At 46.8% G+C, this 19,404-nt stretch overlaps 1 protein-coding gene across 2 annotated transcripts in view; it reads left to right on the top strand.

Annotated features, from left to right (window-relative positions):
* The window catches only part of KEAP1 (kelch like ECH associated protein 1), a 58,816-nt gene extending 40,317 nt beyond the window's left edge, over positions 1-18,499 (top strand). For both annotated transcript variants that reach the window (XM_078771216.1, XM_078771217.1), the window contains exons 5-10: positions 142-348; positions 6,502-6,720; positions 6,940-7,202; positions 9,798-10,003; positions 11,732-11,908; positions 17,620-18,499. In XM_078771216.1, coding sequence (XP_078627342.1) covers positions 142-348; positions 6,502-6,720; positions 6,940-7,202; positions 9,798-10,003; positions 11,732-11,908; positions 17,620-17,774 — 1,227 coding nt within the window. In that variant the 3' untranslated portion in view covers positions 17,775-18,499. The remainder of the gene's footprint in view (positions 1-141; positions 349-6,501; positions 6,721-6,939; positions 7,203-9,797; positions 10,004-11,731; positions 11,909-17,619) is intronic.
* The last annotated feature ends 905 nt before the right edge of the window (positions 18,500-19,404 follow it).

The following is a 19,404-nucleotide window of genomic DNA, read 5'->3' as shown; positions in this document are numbered from 1 at the left end:
CCATGCCGCCGAAAGGCACATTGCTGTAGTTAAGTTTGTACTTGCTCTGTCACCCTCTTAATTTGTTCTTTATAACTTTTGCCATCTTCTTCCCATCCATCTTCCCATCCAAAAATAAAAATAAAATAAAAAAAATCTCAGGTGTGCCAACACGAGGAGTTCCTGTCCTTGCCCCACTGTCAGCTGGTCGGCTTGATCTCACGTGATGAGCTGAGCGTACGCTGCGAGTCCGAGGTGTTCAACGCGTGCCTCACCTGGGCGCGACATGACTTACCCATGCGACACCCTTACATGTATGCAGTGTTGAGTGCTGTACGCTGTCATTCACTTACCCCATCATTCCTTCAGGTACCTGCATTGCTCGCTTACTCACTATTTATACATTTTCTCATTGTTCTCAAGATTCATTTTAATTCAACCTTATTAGTCCCCGACCGGTTTCAACATAGGGGACTATACTCTGTCTGTCTGTCCCCACCTGTGGTTTTCCAGACTTTTTTTCCCATACCCTTTAACATATTCAACTGCAACTTGGTACATGGCTTTATTATGATAAGTTACAGAACAAGTTTGATTTTCAGGACGTTTTGCCAATTTTGGACTGAGGAAATATCACATATTTAATACATGGGTCAGTTGTCCAAACTTTACCCCCCTACTTTTAACATTCATTTCAGCTTCATCTTAAATCTGAGGCATCTTGCGAGCTCGGATTCTGATACTGATTGGGGATGGTGGAGGGGTGTTCTTTGGGGGGAGGGGAGGTGGTCGTGGTTATTGTTAGCGAGGGTGATGGTTGATGGGGGAATGTGAGGGGATGGTGGAGTGGTGGGAGGGATGTGGGGTTGTTATGGTTATTGTTAGCTAGGGTGACTTGATGGGGGAATGTGAGGGGATGGTGGAGTGGTGGGAGGGATGTGGGGTTGTTATGGTTATTGTTAGCTCGGGTGATGGTTGTGGGGGAATGTGAGGGGATGGTGGAGTGGTGGGAGGGATGTGGGGTTGTTATGGGTATTGTTAGCTCGGGTGACGGTTGTGGGGGAATGTGAGGGGATGGTGGAGTTGTGGGAGGGATGTGGGGTTGTTATGGGTATTGTTAGCTAGAGTGATGGTTGTGGGGGAATGTGAGGGGATGGTGGAGTGGTGGGAGGGATGTGGGGTTGTTATGGGTATTGTTAGCTAGGGTGACGGTTGATGGGGGAATGTGAGGGGATGGTGGAGTGGTGGGAGGGATGTGGGGTTGTTATGGTTATTGTTAGCTCGGGTGACGGTTGATGGGGGAATGTGAGGGGATGGTGGAGTGGTGGGAGGGATGTGGGGTTGTTATGGTTATTGTTAGCTAGGGTGACGGTTGATGGGGGAATGTGAGGGGATGGTGGAGTTGTGGGAGGGATGTGGGGTTGTTATGGGTGTTGGGTAGGGTGATGGTTGTGGGGGAATGTGAGGGGATGGTGGAGTGGTGGGAGGGATGTGGGGTTGTTATGGGTATTGTTAGCTAGGGTGATGGTTGTGGGGGAATGTGAGGGGATGGTGGAGTGGTGGGAGGGATGTGGGGTTGTTATGGTTATTGTTAGCTAGGGTGACGGTTGTGGGGGAATGTGAGGGGATGGTGGAGTGGTGGGAGGGATGTGGGGTTGTTATGGGTATTGTTAGCTAGGGTGATGGTTGTGGGGGAATGTGAGGGGATGGTGGAGTGGTGGGAGGGATGTGGGGTTGTTATGGGTATTGTTAGCTAGGGTGACTGTTGATGGGGGAATGTGAGGGGATGGTGGAGTGGTGGGAGGGATGTGGGGTTGTTATGGGTATTGTTAGCTAGGGTGACGGTTGATGGGGGAATGTGAGGGGATGGTGGAGTGGTGGGAGGGATGTGGGGTTGTTATGGTTATTGGTTATTGTTAGCTAGGGTGACGGTTGATGGGGGAATGTGAGGGGATGGTGGAGTGGTGGGAGGGATGTGGGGTTATGGTTATTGTTAGCTAGGGTGACGGTTGATGGGGGAATGTGAAGGGATGGTGGAGTGGTGGGAGGGATGTGGGGTTGTTATGGGTATTGTTAGCTCGGGTGACTGTTGATGGGGGAATGTGAGGGGATGGTGGAGTGGTGGGAGTGGTGGGAGGGATGTGGGGTTGTTATGGGTATTGTTAGCTCGGGTGACTGTTGATGGGGGAATGTGAGGGGATGGTGGAGTGGTGGGAGTGGTGGGAGGGATGTGGGGTTGTTATGGGTATTGTTAGCTAGGGTGACGGTTGATGGGGGAATGTGAGGGGATGGTGGAGTGGTGGGAGGGATGTGGGGTTGTTATGGGTATTGTTAGCTAGGGTGACTGTTGATGGGGGAATGTGAGGGGATGGTGGAGTTGTGGGAGGGATGTGGGGTTTTTATGGTTATTGTTAGCTAGGGTGACGGTTGATGGGGGAATGTGAGGGGATGGTGGAGTTGTGGGAGGGATGTGGGGTTTTTATGGTTATTGTTAGCTAGGGTGACGGTTGATGGGGGAATGTGAGGGGATGGTGGAGTGGTGGGAGGGATGTGGGGTTGTTATGGGTATTGTTAGCTAGGGTGACTGTTGATGGGGGAATGTGAGGGGATGGTGGAGTTGTGGGAGGGATGTGGGGTTTTTATGGTTATTGTTAGCTAGGGTGACGGTTGATGGGGGAATGTGAGGGGATGGTGGAGTGGTGGGAGGGATGTGGGGTTTTTATGGTTATTGTTAGCTAGGGTGACGGTTGATGGGGGAATGTGAGGGGATGGTGGAGTTGTGGGAGGGATGTGGGGTTTTTATGGTTATTGTTAGCTAGGGTGACGGTTGATGGGGGAATGTGAGGGGATGGTGGAGTGGTGGGAGGGATGTGGGGTTGTTATGGTTATTGTTAGCTAAGGTTAAGGTTGTGGGGGGATGGTGTGGGTTGTGGTAGGTATTGTTAGTTAGGGTGATGGTTGGTGGGGGGAAGGTGGAGTGGTGGGAGGTTGTTATGGGTATTGTTAGCTAGGGTGATGGTTGACGTGGGATTGTGAGGAAATGGTGGGGTGGGGGTTGGCGGGTGGGTGGAAGAGGGGGTTGTAGGTTGGTTGTGGGTATTATTAGCTAGGGTGACGCTTAATGTTTGTTTTTTGTTTGTTTTTTTTGGAAAATTGAGATGCCTCAAAAACCAAGGCCACCTAAGTTAAACAGAAATCAGCAAGAGCAGTATTACCAAAGAAAATCAGCAAGAAATTGAAGTCAAAGCAGTTGTGTCAGCAGAAAATATCCGATGGCAGAAAAATGTGTTGCATGCTTAGAACAGGATCACCCGTATGGCGGGTACTCTGCTAGATAATACAGTGTACAAGAGGAAAGCAAGTTAAAATTCATAGATAAATAGTATGCAAAAGTCATGAGGGTAAAGGGTATCTAAAACAAATAATTCCACTAGGCCACGCTACGTTTAACCTATTCGATCATACTACCCTCTTCTTCGTGGAGACACTTTGACAGTAATGGAATCGTGCTATTTTGGTATCTTGCTGGTTGATTTTCGGCACTGGTCGATTTTCGACTGGCTATTTAGCCTGGTGTTGGCTTAGCGGTTTGGGTGCCAGCTTAGGATCCTGGGTTCGAATCCCAGTCGATTGCTGAATTAACGCCAGGGGAGTTGACTCAGCCTGTCATCCTTCCGAGGTCGGCAAATTGAATACCAGTTCACTGGTAATTCCCTGTTTGTCGTAAAAGGCGACCAACAGGGTTGGCGGCAGGAAGGGCATCCGGCCTTAAAACATTGCTTCAAAAAGGGGACCACGGTGCCCGAAAAAGGCCAACCCCCGCTTTGCGGGGAAAAATGGCCTCTAAAGGTGTTTTTTTTTGTTTTTGTTTTTTATTTACCCCCCTGGGTTTCAGAGAAGCCCTTAAAATCCCACACATCTGGCCACAGCTGCCTCATTCAAGGTACAGTTCTTGATTTCCTTCCAGCAGAAGGAAATCAGCTGGATAGCAATCTGAATGATGTCATTCTTCTAGAATGTTCTGATGTCTGGGGCGTTTTCCTCATGAAGCATATGGCACCACCCATCAGAAGCCTTGATTGGCTTCTCATCACCACTAGGCCCAGGGGCAGCATCAAACAGGGCATTGGCTTTCTCCATGATCATTGGGACACTGATGGGGAAATTGCTCCTGTGCATTTTTGAGATCCACTAGTGTAAGGCCCTCTCCATATCCTCACTTTGAGCTTCACACGTAGTCTTTGTCTTACTTCCACTTCCCATTCTCTTGCTTTACCCAGAGTCATGCACGGTAGAAAGACCAGCACCAATTTATTTGGGCAATTTAGGCAAACTCTCATCTTTTCTATGGTGTTCACAGGCACAGACTTTTTATTGGAGGCACTTTTTGGTGACATCATGAATAAAAGTTAGTAACTAGAGCTTCCAGGGAAGCAGAACTCAACTGAACTGACTGGACAACTTTAAAGTCCTAAATTATTGTGCTTTTCTTAAGACCTGAAAAAAATATGCCGGCCTACGGCGGCCATTTTGTGACAGATCGGGTTGACGTGCGATAGCAACCTACCTTGTGTGGTAAGAGTCTCACACACCAAGTTTGATCAAAATCCATAGATATTTGTGGACGTTTGTTTTTTTTTTTTTTTTTTTTTTTTTTTTTGTTTGTTGTATACTGAATCGAGGCTCATGAAAGAGCTAACATTTATTTCACAAACAAATCAGCCAGACAAACAAAATATACAAAAAGAGGGAGCGGAAGACAAGATGGGGAGAGAAGGGGAAGCACACAACCACAACATTTGAGAGCAGGGAGAAGTGTGGGAGGGAGAGGGCTTGGGGGCAGGAGGCGTGGGGAGGGGAGGGGGGGGGGGGGAAGTCTTAATGTCGTTTCGGAGCTGAAAACAATATGGCGGCCTTTGGTGGCCATTTTGTGACGGATCGGGTTGGAATGCAATAGCAACCTACCTTGTGTGGTAAGGGTTAAAAATTCTAAGTTTGATCAAAATCTGTTAATATTTGTGGACGCTAGAGTGTTAACGTCGTTTTCATGACCAAAAACAAAATGGTCGCCTAAGTCCGCCATTTTACAACGGATCGGGCTGAAATGTAATACCAACCTGGTCCTTGGGGTAAGGATGCTGCATCTCAAGTTTGATCAGAATCGGTTGATATTTGTGCACGCTGGCGTGTTAACGTCGAAAAGTTAACGGACGACAGACGAAGGACGGTTCAGTATGTGATGAACTCGTCCAGTTGAGTTAATAAAAAGGTAAGAATGATCGTTATAACAGAGAAGCCCAACCACTTCCAACAGAAATAATCCGAGTACGAGGGTAGGGCGGAATGTTGGACAGCGATCAGGCTGACTCAGCCAGCCAATGAGTGGCTCGGAGATGGCAGGCCAATCACAGCTACGATCGCTACTCTGCGTGGACCCGACAGGACATATTTGACATTGTAAATGCTTCGTGAAGGTTTTTGAAAATGGGAATCCCAGGCGTGTGGGTATTCGGATATAAAAGCATCCATTGTGTTTGGGAGTACCGACCGTATAACCCCCCCCCCCCCCCCCCCCCAAAGATCGTTTTAAGGCCATTTTCCCCGCTAGAGCGGGGGTTAGCCTTGCGGGCTCCATGACAATCATGGTTCCCTGTTTGAGGCAATGTTTTATGGCCGGATGCCCTTCCTGACGCCAACCCTTGGTCACGCTCTTATGATGCGCAGGGATACGGTGTACCTATTCGAAGCCGGGGTACACACCGGGATCATTCATCCCAGCAAGCTGGTACTCAATTATGCCGACCTCGGAAGGATGACAGACTGAGTCAACCCCCCTGGCGTTAATTCAGCGATCGATCGGGATTCGAACCCAGGATCCTAGGATCCCAAGCCGGCACCCTAACCGCTAAGCCAACGCCAGGCTGTCGTGCTTTTACAATTAATTGTATATTTCCAAGCACAATAACGTTTACATCTCACACACTTGTTCCTGTGTACCTCAAAATGAGTGATCTCACTCACTTCTCTCTCACAATACCATTGTTCGTTAGTATGCAGCACAAGGCTGCGGGGTAGCATCATTGGCTGAGGGTGAGGTTGTGTGCCGCTGATGCAATGCCCTCTACTGGTTAGGGCAGGAATTTGTCATTTGGCCAGGGTGCCGGCAATAGCTTGCCTGCACTTCGTGAAGGACACCGTGGGATATTTAACGTCCACCAACGAATGTCAGCAGATGGGACACCCATTCAACGCCCATCCGCAGGACGGCACACACACACACACACACACACACACACACACACACACACACACACACACACACACACACACACACACACTGATGCCTGTGAAACACCGGGATGACAGTTTATAGATGGGTCGGGATTCCAACCCAGGCTAGACAGATTGGAGGTGAGTGTGCATACCTCGAGTCGAGGCCAATCCCGTCAGCCCTCACAATACCATGTTTGCATGTAACCAATGATGTCTCGGGCGATGATCCCCTGATCCTCCTTCATCCAGATGCAGCTGCAGAGGTGTGATGAGTTGCGCCGAAATTCAGCGTGCACACGGTTCCTGTGGCGTGTGTTTCGTGAACTCACTCTACATCAACCGCTTGCACAACCACCACGCTCACGCGTGCCTGCAGTTCCACAGTTGCTGTACGCAGTTGGTGGTTATCTCCGCCATTCTCTACCCATAATGGAAGCCTTTGACACCCGTACCAGCAATTGGCTCACGGTAGGTTATGTATTTAAGTGTTTAAAGGTGCATATTGTTATGACTGTATGCTACAAAAATTCTTGTTTTGCGTATGTAATAGTATTGTGCAATATAAAGGGGGGGGGGGGGAGGGTGGCTTAAAGCAGTGTGTGAGGTATTGTAGACTGATGCAAGATGTAATTTCCGCTTCTGTTGTTTATATCTGGAACGTGAATACTCTGTGGTCGTTGTGTCCAGCTGCCCAAACTGCCTTGCCCCATGAGCGGCCTGGCAGTTTCTGTTGTGGGAGGTTTACTCTACGCACTTGGTGGGCGTAACAACGGCCCTCATGGCAACGAGGACTCTTCAGCCCTGTTCTGCTACAATCCCGTCTGCAATGAGTGGGCGGAGCTCTCGCACATGGGAACCGCACGCAATCGTGTGGCCGCCGCTGTGATTGATGGACAAATCTACGCAATGGGAGGTTCTCATGGAGTATTGCATCACGCCTCTGTGGACAGGTATCCTTCACCCCCCTCCCCCCTCGCTGCATTGCTTTACGCCCACAGAGCGATAGCTTGGACAGGCTGTGGTTGTGATTCCTTACCAAACTGTAAACCGCTATCCCTATTCTTCATGGGGAGGTTGTTGCTTCATTGAGTGGAGAATCCCTTGGTGTCCTTGAAAACATAGGCTATTGTGTGCCATCACCCTGGCCAAATTCTAATTTCCTGCTAAAATCTGTTATAAACAATAGCATAACACACACACACACACACACACACACACACACACACACACACACACACACACACACACACACACACACACACACACTTGATCTCACAATTGAGTATCGGCCTTTAATAAAAGGTCAGATCAGGATCAGTTAGTCTCTATCAGTGAGTACCATGTGGTAACGACTGGCTGGATGACCTTGAGGTACGCACACTCGCCTCCAAGCTGGCTATCCTGGGTTTGAATCCCAACCCAGCTATAAACTGTCATCCTGGTCACAGGCAAGGTAATTCATCAATGTGTGTGGCGTCCCTTGGATTGACGTTAAACGGACGTCCCGTATGCCGGCATTAGTTTTTTTTAGTTGTAACTCGCATTAGTTGGTGTCTTTCTTGGATTTGCCGAAGAAGACAAAGCTTTAAGGCTGGATTCATATCCGGGAGTATTGAAGTTGGCAGAGCGGATAACCATGATGTTGGCAGAGCAGATAACCATGATGTTAACATCTATATGCCAACATGAGTCCGTGTCATTGATGCTGCCAACATGAGTCCGCGACATTGTTGTATTATTGGCCGACCTTTGCTCGTGCAACGTGATAACCGTTCTTCAGCTTCTTCACCCAGGCATTAACTAGTTGTAGGCATCCAAAGTTTTCCATGCATCCACATCTTCCATGGTGTAAATACTTTTATTAAACACCAGCCGAATGCACCCGGCGTTGCCCGGGTTCTTTTTGAATGAATTTACTACTATAATTCAGCTTTTACTCCCGGCCGTAGAAGATTGACTACTATAATTCAGCTCAGCTTTTAATTGTGAAATGGACCCAGCCCGGCCGAGGCAGCCTCGAGCGGCCTCACCACCTAGCCTATAACCTCCCCAGGGCCCGTTACGACATTTATGGTTCTTTTTGAATGAATTTACTACTATACAACAACAACAGGCATTTTAAGGCCATTTTCCCTGCAAGAGCGGGGGTTAGCCGAATTTACTACTATAATTCAGCTTTTACTTGCGGCCGTAGAAGATTGACTACTATAATTCAGCTCAGCTTTTAATTGCGAAACGGACCCAGCCCGGCCGAAGCGGCCTCGACCGGCCTCGCCACCTAGCCTATAACCTTCCCGGGGCCCGTCCCGACATTTTTGGTTCTTTTTGAATGAATTTACTACTATAATTCAGCTTTTACTCGTGGCCGTAGAAGATTGACTACTTTAATTCAGTTCAGCTTTTAATTGCGAAATGGGCCCAGCCCGGTCGAAGCGGCCTCGACCGGCCTCGCCACCTCGCCTAAAACCTTCCCGGGGCCCATCTCAACATTTTTTGTATTCGAGGTTTCCTCCTATCTTTCACCGTTCAGGAGATTAGCGCGTGTGTTTGAATGAATTTACTACTATAATTCAATTTTTACTCGTGGCCGTAGATTGACTACTATAATTCAGCTCAGCTTTTAATTGCGAAATGGGCCCAGCCCGGCCGAAGCGGCCTCGACCGGCCTCGCCACCTAGCCTATAACCTTCCAGGGGCCCGTCCCGACATTTTTAGTTCTTTTGGAATGAATTTACTACCATAATTCAGCTTTTACTCGCGGCCGTAGAAGATTGACTACGATAATTCAGCTCAGCTTTTAATTGTGAAATGGGCCCAGCCCGGCCGAGGTGGGCCTCGACCGGTCTCGCCACCTTGCCTAAAACCTTCCCGGGGCCCGTCCCGACATTTTTTGTATTCGAGGTTTCCTCCTATCTTTCACCGTTCAGGAGATTAGCTTGCGCAGACAAACAAACAAACAAACACACAAACAAACAAAAACTTTCTTTCATATATATAGATATAAGAGAATTCACTAAATCTACATATAAAATGCTTGGAAAGGTCATCTTGCTTCTGGATCTTGCTGTGTTCGGCAATTCATATGGGCCTGTGTGTGCTAAGCTCCACCTCTGATGGATCGATATGCCAGAGTGGTTCTCCGGTGCACTCTGGCACCACTATACCCCTGGTGTGGAGGCCTGCAGAGGTGTGGGTGGGGACCGAAAGTAATAGTGGAGAGACGTTACTTGATTATGACGCCCAGAGTACTCTGACATGCAGATTTTAAAACAAAGCAGGAATGAAGACTGTGCAGACCATTTGATAGATGTTAATTTGCGATCCAATAGTACTGTACAGTATTGTATTCATCCACTTTTGGTCTCACGGTCACAGCACATACGCTACCCTTTTAGACAAGGTGGTGGAAAAAAAAAATGCGTATCAGTGAAGAGTGCCTGAATGTTTTTATTATTATTATTTACCCCTCCGCCTTACATCCCCACAGTACCCCTGGATGATTTGGAGGATGTTTAATATTTTAATGTTTTATGCTACTGAATCAGATATAACCCCGAGCTCGACGCGTGGACAAGTGTAAGCCCCATGAGTGTAGCACGGGTTGGTCTGGGAGCTGCAGTGCTGCACCGGCTCATCTACGCCATTGGCGGGTTCGATGGAGAACAGAGACTTGCTTCTGCAGAGGTCTACCACCCCGAGAACGCCACCTGGCTACCCCTGGCATCCATGAGCACCGTTAGAAGTGGGGCTGGTGAGAAATCCTGTTGGGGGTATAAGTTCCCATGGAATGTATGGATGTTTCACACAAACATCTTTTAGAGTGTGTCTCTTGTGGTTGTTAAATATCTGTTCTGTACAACACACTGTACATAAGCAGACTTTAAAGATTTCTCCACACCCTTAACCCTTACGCAGCTGAGCTCCATCCTTGAACCTCTACCATGGCCAATGACAGACGTCTCTCGGCCAAATGGAAGTCGATTATTTTTCCATAAACTGTCCGTGGGATGACATACACAGGGCGGCTTTGGTCCACGTGACAAAATTATGTTTCAAGCAGCAAATTGGATAAAAGCAGCACAGTAGTTGTTAATGCTGATGGAGAAGGAACTGCAGCTCTGATCACTTGTAACTAAAACGGCACTCGTAGTCTCGCATCGCATGTTCATTCTGAACAAATATACCATCGTTAACTGAACACGCTATTATTATGGCCTACTGATATTATGGCCCATATATCCGTATCATCCATGTACCCTATTATGTGACATTTCTTGGCATGGGTTTTGGACGTCATAAATGTATTTCTTCACTCGCATCCAGTCATAGATCAGATATATGAAGTTTCAGATTTTTCGGATAAACATTTCAAGTTAACCAATTATGGCTGGAATAGCACTTCACAGATGACATCATCATTATCAACCCATATACTCCATGGGGAATTGATGCCATGCCAAGTTTAAATTTATTTCATTGAGCGGTTTCAGGGAAGATGCCAATTTTTCTAACTTTAATCCAATATGGCTGCCATACCATGTGACCTATAACGTCAGAGTTAGCAATAAAATATTCTTCATGTAGATCCCCTCCTATGTTTAAAGTTTGCATCGATGGGACAAGCGGTTGCAGAGAGAGCCATTTTTAAAGTGAAAATATATAGGCACGGATACACTCGGACAGAAGGGCATTGCAATAGTCTTGCATCCCCTTCAGGGTGAGACCAATGAGCTTGTTGGTGATTGATGTTAAATACCAGCTTATTTTGGGTTTTACTCACACAAAACAATCCTAATTATGTTACAGCTATTAAAATGAAGCGCTGCTGGAAGGCAGGGCTTTGTGACGTCACAAGTCTCCTCTCCGGTAGTTGAGCAGAATAAATATATTGCAGCAGTGCAGCCGTTACTTTTTGTTTGTCATTTTAAAGGAATTGTACCTGTTTGAACACTTCTGGGTGTACATTTTGTGACTCGAACTCCTCTCGTGCTGATTTAACCTTAATTTGCAGGTTGTGTGTTTTGACTAGGACGAATTGATTAGATTTTGGTGAAGATCTGGATCCGGCTTATCAGTGGGATACAAAATGTAAACTGTTCAGCCGAACGGAGGTATACGCTCCACTGTGTGTGGTATGTGGACATTGTTACCAAGCGTGATCTCAATGGCCGAGGTAACTGGTGCCGTAACCTTCATTTTGGTCAGACTAACGTAAGAGGCCAAATAAAGCTACAAATCCTTTGTCTGCATCAAAGTTGTAAAGAGTTGGAACTTGGCTGGAGAAGAAACATTCTATGTAATTTGAACACTTCCTTGATGGAAAAAGTCATTCTGTAACCAGTTACTTCCGATGTCTGGAAGCATACTCAGAATGTAGGCGTGCCACTGTTTCCTGAGACTGATAGTAAAGTTTTAGGAATGGAAAAGTTGTTGTAAAATTTGCTAAACTGCCATTTTATGCCGTTGCACTTGCACACAGGTGTTGTGGCACTCGGAGAGTACGTGTTCGCACTCGGAGGGTACGACGGTGAGCACCAGCTGAGCAGTATGGAGCGCTACGACCCGCGCACATCTCGCTGGGAAGTGCTCGCACCAATGCTGCACACACGTAGTGCACTCGCTGCCTGCACTTACAACGAGCACATCTATGCACTGGGTGCGTAAGCCTAGTCCTCATGAAAAGTTCTACTTGATCAACACTGATGCAAAACTTGCTTTTGCTGGAACACAAGTGGGTTAAACTCTCACACATTTAGGCTGCAAGAAACGCCTCGAGTTGCTCATTGTAGGTTCGTCATTCACAAGCGTCTGCCACAGATCAGTCCTGTGTCTGTGAATTTTATTTTATTTTTTTGCTTTAATGGGCAATTCCAAATAACAAAAGCGTTTCCTGATTATTGACAAAGTAAACAGCACAATCCATCGATCCTGTAAAATACTAGCACGAGGCATATGAGAACCATTTCTGCCTATGAAGTCATTTAACAAAAACTTGGTTTATCTATTGCAAAGACACGTTCAAGCGTCCATTTGATTTTGTGAAAATTAGAAATTGTGGCAATTGAAAGCCCTCGTCGATTTTCTTGTGCTATCTTATTGTACCTTTGGCTCAACTCGGTTCTTCCAATGACTCGTAATCATGAAATGTAAAACGAGAATCAAAAAAGGTTTACCTGAAAAATTAGATGGTATTCATAGAATACACTGTACACTGTGCGCAGTAAACTTGGTGTGAGCGATGACATCATAAATTTATATTCTCTAATATAATTGTTGCGTAGATCACGTTCAAGAAATTTCAAACTGATCTCTCATTGGGACTGACACAATCTGTCAATTTCCCTACCCGGATCTCAGTCAATGGAGTATCTTCTCTTCCAGACTTGGTTATGACGAACTTCCCTGCAAATGTCTGCTGCTCTTCTTCTGCTCCAATCGGTTCTTCTGATCATGTGCTTGTTAAAGTGGATATCTCTCTGGCCATTCTCAGAGAGCCTCCTCAGCGTCGACGAGTCTGGCATTTCACTCAGGCTGACTGGCACGGTCTGCAAGCAGCCATCAATCATCTGGACTGGTCTCCCATCTCTACTGCCTCTGACGTCAATTCTTCCTGGGAATTCTTCCAAAGCAAACTGCTCTCTCTCTCCTGCACAGATGTATCGCATCTCATCTTCAGTTGTCTTACCCTTCCTCCCATCCATGGTATATTGAATCTTGTGGTGAGGCAGTTGACCTGAAACAACTTGCCTTTGCCTCTTGGAAGGCAAATCTAACTGAAGGCAATCTCAGTTCCTTCCACCAAGCTCGGAACAAGTGTGTGTCTACCCTAAGGAGTGCCAGGAAGCACTATCTCACCACACTCAAGATTGAACTCTCAAACCTATCTCCTTCCTCCAAATCCTGGTGGCATCTGGTCAAATCCGTTTCTGGGGTTTGTTCCCCCTCCATCCCCTCCCTTACCTCAAATGGCTACACAGTTGACACTGCACGTGACAAAGCCGACTCAACTCTGCGTTTGCCTCAAAATATTGTGTCCCAAACCCATCTCTCTCTGTTCCCACCTTACCCAGTCGAACCCAACTGTCCTTCTCTCCTGACAAGGTGGAGAAGTTTTTGTCAAACCTCGACTCTGATTCTGCAACTGGACCAGACGGCATCAGCCCACGGGTAATAAAATCCTGCACTGCTGCTCTATCTCACCCTCTCTCTGTTCTTTTCACCCTCTTTTGCTCAAGGTCATTTGCCAGCATCTTGGAAATCAGCAAACATGACCGCTTTACACAAAAAATGTGCAAAAGCAGATCCTTGCAACTACAGACCAATCAGCCTGCTCCCAATTATCAGCAAAGTCATGGAATCCATCATTGCTTCAGATATCAAATCCTTCTTCTTCTCCAATGGCTTGATCTCCGATCATCAATTTGGATTCAGGCCAGGTCATTCTACTCTGGACATGTTGCTTCTGCTGTCTCAACAAAGGATGGAGGTCCTCAATGCCAAACAGGAAATCAGAGCCATCTCCCTTGGCATATCACGTACCTTTGATACGGTCTGGCACCCAGCTCTGCTCACCAAACTCTGCTCCAACGGTATCCATGGAAATCTCCACGCGTGGCTTGCGGACTTCCTCTCTGGTCGTAGTCAACGTGTGGCCCTGAATGGACTTCTCTCATCTCCCCTTCCTGTTCTGGCTGGAGTTCCCCCAAGGTAGTGTTCTGGGCCCTGTGCTATTTCTGGTCTTCATTAATGATCTCTCTGACTCTGGAAAAACTTCTCTATCTCTTTGCTGATGACTCCACTCTCTGCCGCTCCATTCCTCATCCCTCAGATCGGCAGTCTGCAGCCTCCTCACTCTCTGCAGACCTGGACAAAATCACAGACTGGTCAAACAAGTGGAACATGTCTTTCAATCCTGACAAATCTCACAATCTTACTATGTCTCTCCGAAAAGACCGACTGGAAAACCCTCCCATCTACTTTCTCAACAATCCTCTCCAAGAAGTTCTGTCACTCAAGCTTTTGGGTCTCACTATCTGCCATGATCTTTCTTGGGAAAACCACATTTCCAAGCTGGCCGCCAAAGCCAGTCGCCGACTGGGCATCCTCCGTCGTGCGAAGTCCTTCCTTGGCACACCTGAGTTGCTCACCACATACAAGGTTTTCATCCGCAGCTCAATGGAATACTATTCTCCCCTCTGGGCTGGTGCTCCTGCCTCACACCTAGCTCGGCTTCACGCTGTTGAAACCAAAGCTTTCAGAATCATTGGAATCTCCCGCGATGAAGCTAACTCTGAGGGCCTTTAACTCACTCACCGCAGGCCAGTTGGTGGTCTTTCTGTCTTCTACCGACTCCTCTCCGGCCTTGCTCCCCCAGCTCTCTCTGTGCTCTGTCCCCCAAATATTCCTACAGGTCGCACAAGATCTGCCAGCAAACCTCTTATGGTTAAACTGCCAAAATCTAGGCTCTCTGCTCAACTTCACTCTTTCATTCCTCTTTTCCCCCGCCTCTGGAGCAAACTCCCCCACTCCCTTCAATCCCACTCCTCCCTCTAGGTCTTTAAAACAGCTGTTCACCACAATCTCTTATCCCCCATCTAAAACCTTGATCTTTTCTACCCCTGCTAATTCAACCCAGATACACTTTTTTGAAATTCCAACTTCTTTCCTGGAAGTCCTTGCAGTGTCCATATGTTTTATACCTCTCCCACCTCCCCCCAAGCCCTCTCCCTCCCCCAGTTCTCTCGATGTCCCTGCTCTCAAATGTTGTGTTTGTGTCCTTCCCCCTCTCTCCCCATCTTGTCTACCGCTCCCATTATTTTGTGTTTTATGTGTCGGTTTGACTTTTTGTGTGATTAATGTAAGCTCTTTCACGAGCCTCGATCTTGTAAACAAAAAAAGAAAAAAAAAATCAGACTAAGCGTCGTCCGTCGAATTATGACGTCATAATTAAGGCACCAGTGACATTGTTAACAACACTTGTTCCCCATATGGAGTTCTTATTCCCCATATGAAAAACGTTTCATTTTTTTTTTCCATTGAGCGGTTTCGGAGATATCGAGGTGTAATTCTTTCCAAGATGGCGTCCGTACCACGTGACCTATGATATCATAATTGTGAATCGAAAAATTCTGCAGGCGGAGGCGCTCCTACGGTAAAATTTCGTGTCAATTGGACCAACAGTTGCTGAGAAAATGAATTTTTAAAATGCAGACATGCCACGCATGCACGCAACCGAACGCTTAACCCTGCTTTTCGCTTTGTGAGCACGGGGTAAAAATACCAACATACTGGATGTAGATGCAAAGTAAGCCATCACGAATGGGTCACTGCCAAGATGGAAGTCTGATCCATACTTATTTCCCATACTGAGCATTGTTCCCATACAATAGTCGGTGTATCTATGGCCAGAAGTGTTTTTTTAGGAAAGTGGCATCATATGACGTCACCAATAAAAACCAAAGTTTTAACCAATTAAAACCCAAATGCCAAGCCTGTAGAAGTCAAGCTGGGTGTGGTCCAGATGGCGAAAGATGTTTTGTTTATCATGATTGATGCTTTCGATAACTTATGATCGAATGCATTTGAAGAAGAAGACCATTCCTTTTGCATCTTCAGATGCATATGGCTGCCGAAGCAGTTTAATCAGCTATTGGGTAAAAGCCTGAGCGCGTCGCCACTCCGACGCAGGATACTCAAATGGCTCATTCTTCCCAGTCATCTGGTACTCATTTTGCTGACCTAGGAAGGATGACAGGTTTCGTCAACCCATCTGGTGTTAATCAACGGCATGACAGGAGCTCAAACTCAAGACCCAAAAATCTTAAACCAACCACCTTAACCGCTAAGCCAACACCAGACTCGAATGATTTTCTTTTTCTTTTTATACTAAGTCGAGGCTCGTATAAGAGCTAACACATAGAACATATAATAAAGGGAACGAGAGGCAAGGAAGCACACAGTAGGGACCAGGGACATCAGGAGATCTGTGGAAGAGAGAGGGCTGGGGTTGGGTACACAGGATAAACAAGATGGACACTACAGAGACTTTCAGGAAATAAAACGGGGAATTTGAAGGAGGTGGGTTTGGGGTGGATTAAGAGGGCATTGGATTGCGATTAAATTACGAATTTGATCTGCTGTTTGCATCACTACCAAAGTCTGACTATGTTGCTGATGTAGTGGTCCCTGTAGATGAGAGCGGTTCATATTTGGCAGAGTACACGTGTTATATACAAGATCGAGGCTCAAAGGAGGAAGGTGATGGGGTAAAAAAAGGCAAAGAACTGACAGTGGGGCAATGGGGCTATGGTTGGACACAAGGGAATGAACCAACAGGATGGCCCACTCTTTCAAAGGTAATAGCAGGGCCTTAAACTCTACAGGTGACTACTAGGAGGTTAAACAGCCAGCTTAACATCCTCTCTGAAGACAGCATACTTATTGATGCAATGCTCTCGGATGAGAGGATGGCCTAGGCACTAACGGTACGCACACTCACCTCTGTACTCTCTATCCCCTGCTCCAAACCTCGGCCCAACTTTCAACTGTCATACCGGTGTTTCACAGGCAGGATGATTCATCAATGGGTGCGCTGCCCCTCGGATGGATGTTAAACTGTCTGCTGATAATAATTGGTGGATGCTAAAGATCCCACGGTGTCAGAGTAGCTGAGCGATCGCCAGCGCAATGAGCAAATTACACATTCTTGCCCTAACTTCCTGTGCTGGAGTGGCGACCCATCGAGGATAGTAGCCCGAGCCAATAAACTGCTTTGGATCAGCACTGACATTCTGCCTTGAGCTGTTAAGTGAATAGGAACCTCCTTTAGAGGCCATTTTTCCCCGCAGAGTGGGGGTTGGCCTTTTTCGGGCACCGTGGTCCCCTTTATGAAGCAATGTTTTATGGCCGGATGCCCTTCCGGCCGCCAACCCTATTCGTCTCCTCTTGCGACACACAGGGAATTACCAGTGAACTGGTACTCAATTTGCCGACCTCTGAAGGATGACAGGCTGAGTCAACCCCCCTGGCGTTAATTCAGCGATCGACCGGGATTCGAACCCAGGATCCTAGGATCCCAAGCCAGCACCCTAACCGCTAAGCCAACACCAGGCTCCTGTGAAGTGAATGAACGAATGAATCCAGGATGATGGTTTAGCGTTAACCCAGCAATAAAAGTTACTAGATGAGTGTGATAAGTGATAACTCTGAGCCAGTCCAAACGTTTAACTAAGTTAAGGGTGTCAAACCCTATAGCGTCATGTTAAGTTAAGGGTGTCTCGTTTCAAGGCCTTTTTGCACTTCTAACTTATGTCTTATTGCCTTAGATTTTGAGGTAATCCCAACATGAGCATCCTCCTTTCTCCACAGGTGGCTACGACGGCCAGACCTTCCTGCCCAGTATGGAACGCTACGATCCGGTGGCCGATCGCTGGGAAGAAGTGGCCACAATGGCCACCGGGCGGAGTGGTGCGGGGTTGGCCGTTACCATGGAACCCTGCCTCAGTCGTTCCGAGACGTTCTGATTGGGTGGAAAATGCGGAGCAAGTTTGGGGTTTCGAAGAGGACAGATCACGAAGCGTTGTGGAGAAAATGTGACCATTTTTGCCAAAACTGTGCTGGCACATTAATGAGCCATTACGAGGACACATGAACAGTAATCACTCCGGCGATGGCTTCATGAACACAACAGTCAGTATATTTTTCTATGGGAAGCAGAGAATGATGTACAGTGTATTAAACTAGGAGTAATTACCAGACAAGCAGCTCAGGGGAGGAAGGGAAACGTAAGGTGACGTGAAGGATGAGCAGTTCTCACCTGAGTTACCAAGCAAAGTGGCAAACACATGGAACTTTAGTTGTTGTTCTGCTGCTCATTCGCTGAGTGAAATCTTAGGGGTGTATTGAATGGTGGGAAGAAGCCTTCATGGCCACAGCAGCTGTAGAGAGATAATTAGGAGAACGTAAAAATGAAAACGAGGCCTTGGAGGGGCAGCCTCAACTAGGCAGGCTGTTTAGGTTAGGCCGACTGTAATTAACGGAGACCCTGAGCCTTCACGTATGTACATTGCATTGTGAATTTTGGGCACGCAGGTCATCAGTGTACATATCTCACCCACAATTATTCGAATGTTGTTTTGGTTTAATTTAACCGGTTTCAGTTATCAAGGTTTTCAGTTGAAGTCTCAATGCCAAATGCCCACCAAGCTGTTTGTCGACGAAGAGCTGCGTTAAAATTTACCGGAATGAAGTCTTTTTTTCCCTCTTTTCCAACCGTGTTTATTCATGTCTGCTTTGCACCAATATCCACCATCACCTTCTTTCGTTTGCAGCACCTGGCTGCGAGTGGCTGGGCTGAGATTTGAAACCAGGCTAGACTGCTTAGAGGCGAGTATGAGCACCTAGGTGGGATGCCAACGACAATCATTCGGAAGTGCCATCAGGTCAACAGGAAAGTGTGAACACAATTGTCTCCTGTGGAGTAGATTTGAGTTATCAAGTGAGTTATCTTTATATTTTTAATGCCACTTTATTTTGAAGACCATGTGACACCAATTCCCTCTTATTTGGCTGAGTGAGGCGAGGTTAAGGCCATTTATTTCCCGACACATGAAACACCCTGCAACCCATGCCTACAGAAATCAGAACTTTTGGAACGCCGGCCACATTTTCCATGCAATCATGTGACTTTGTTTTAAAAATTAATGTAAATTCTCAATCGGTAGGTGATCCTATGTTGAAAGTGATTTGTTTTAATCACTTTTAAAAATCTATGCTTAAAAATTCTAATATCCGGATCCAGATCTTTACCAAAATCGATAAATTCTTCCTCGTCACGGACCCAAGCTGTCCGCCAAGTTTTGTTTGAATCCGTCCACAACTTTTTGAGATGTCCTGCTGACAGACAACAAACAGACAGGGGTGAAAACAACCTTTGGTGGCGGAAGTAAATATATTGAGCACACTGGCTTGTAATATTTTCTGAACATTGGTCGATCATCACCACACAGCGAACACCTTCTTTGGGTTCACAAAAAGTATTTAAGATAACTGAGGGTGCAGTGGAAGTGCCCTTAATCGGAACGTTGTATTATTACGTGGAGCACATGCACAATACACGGGGGTGACAGACAATTTGCCCATAAATCAGACTAA

Source organism: Myxine glutinosa, chromosome 1 (assembly GCF_964187855.1).
Source record: "Myxine glutinosa chromosome 1, kmMyxGlut1.1, whole genome shotgun sequence".
Classification (NCBI taxonomy): Eukaryota; Metazoa; Chordata; class Myxini; order Myxiniformes; family Myxinidae; genus Myxine; species Myxine glutinosa.
This window is presented reverse-complemented; position numbering and strand designations above follow the sequence as displayed.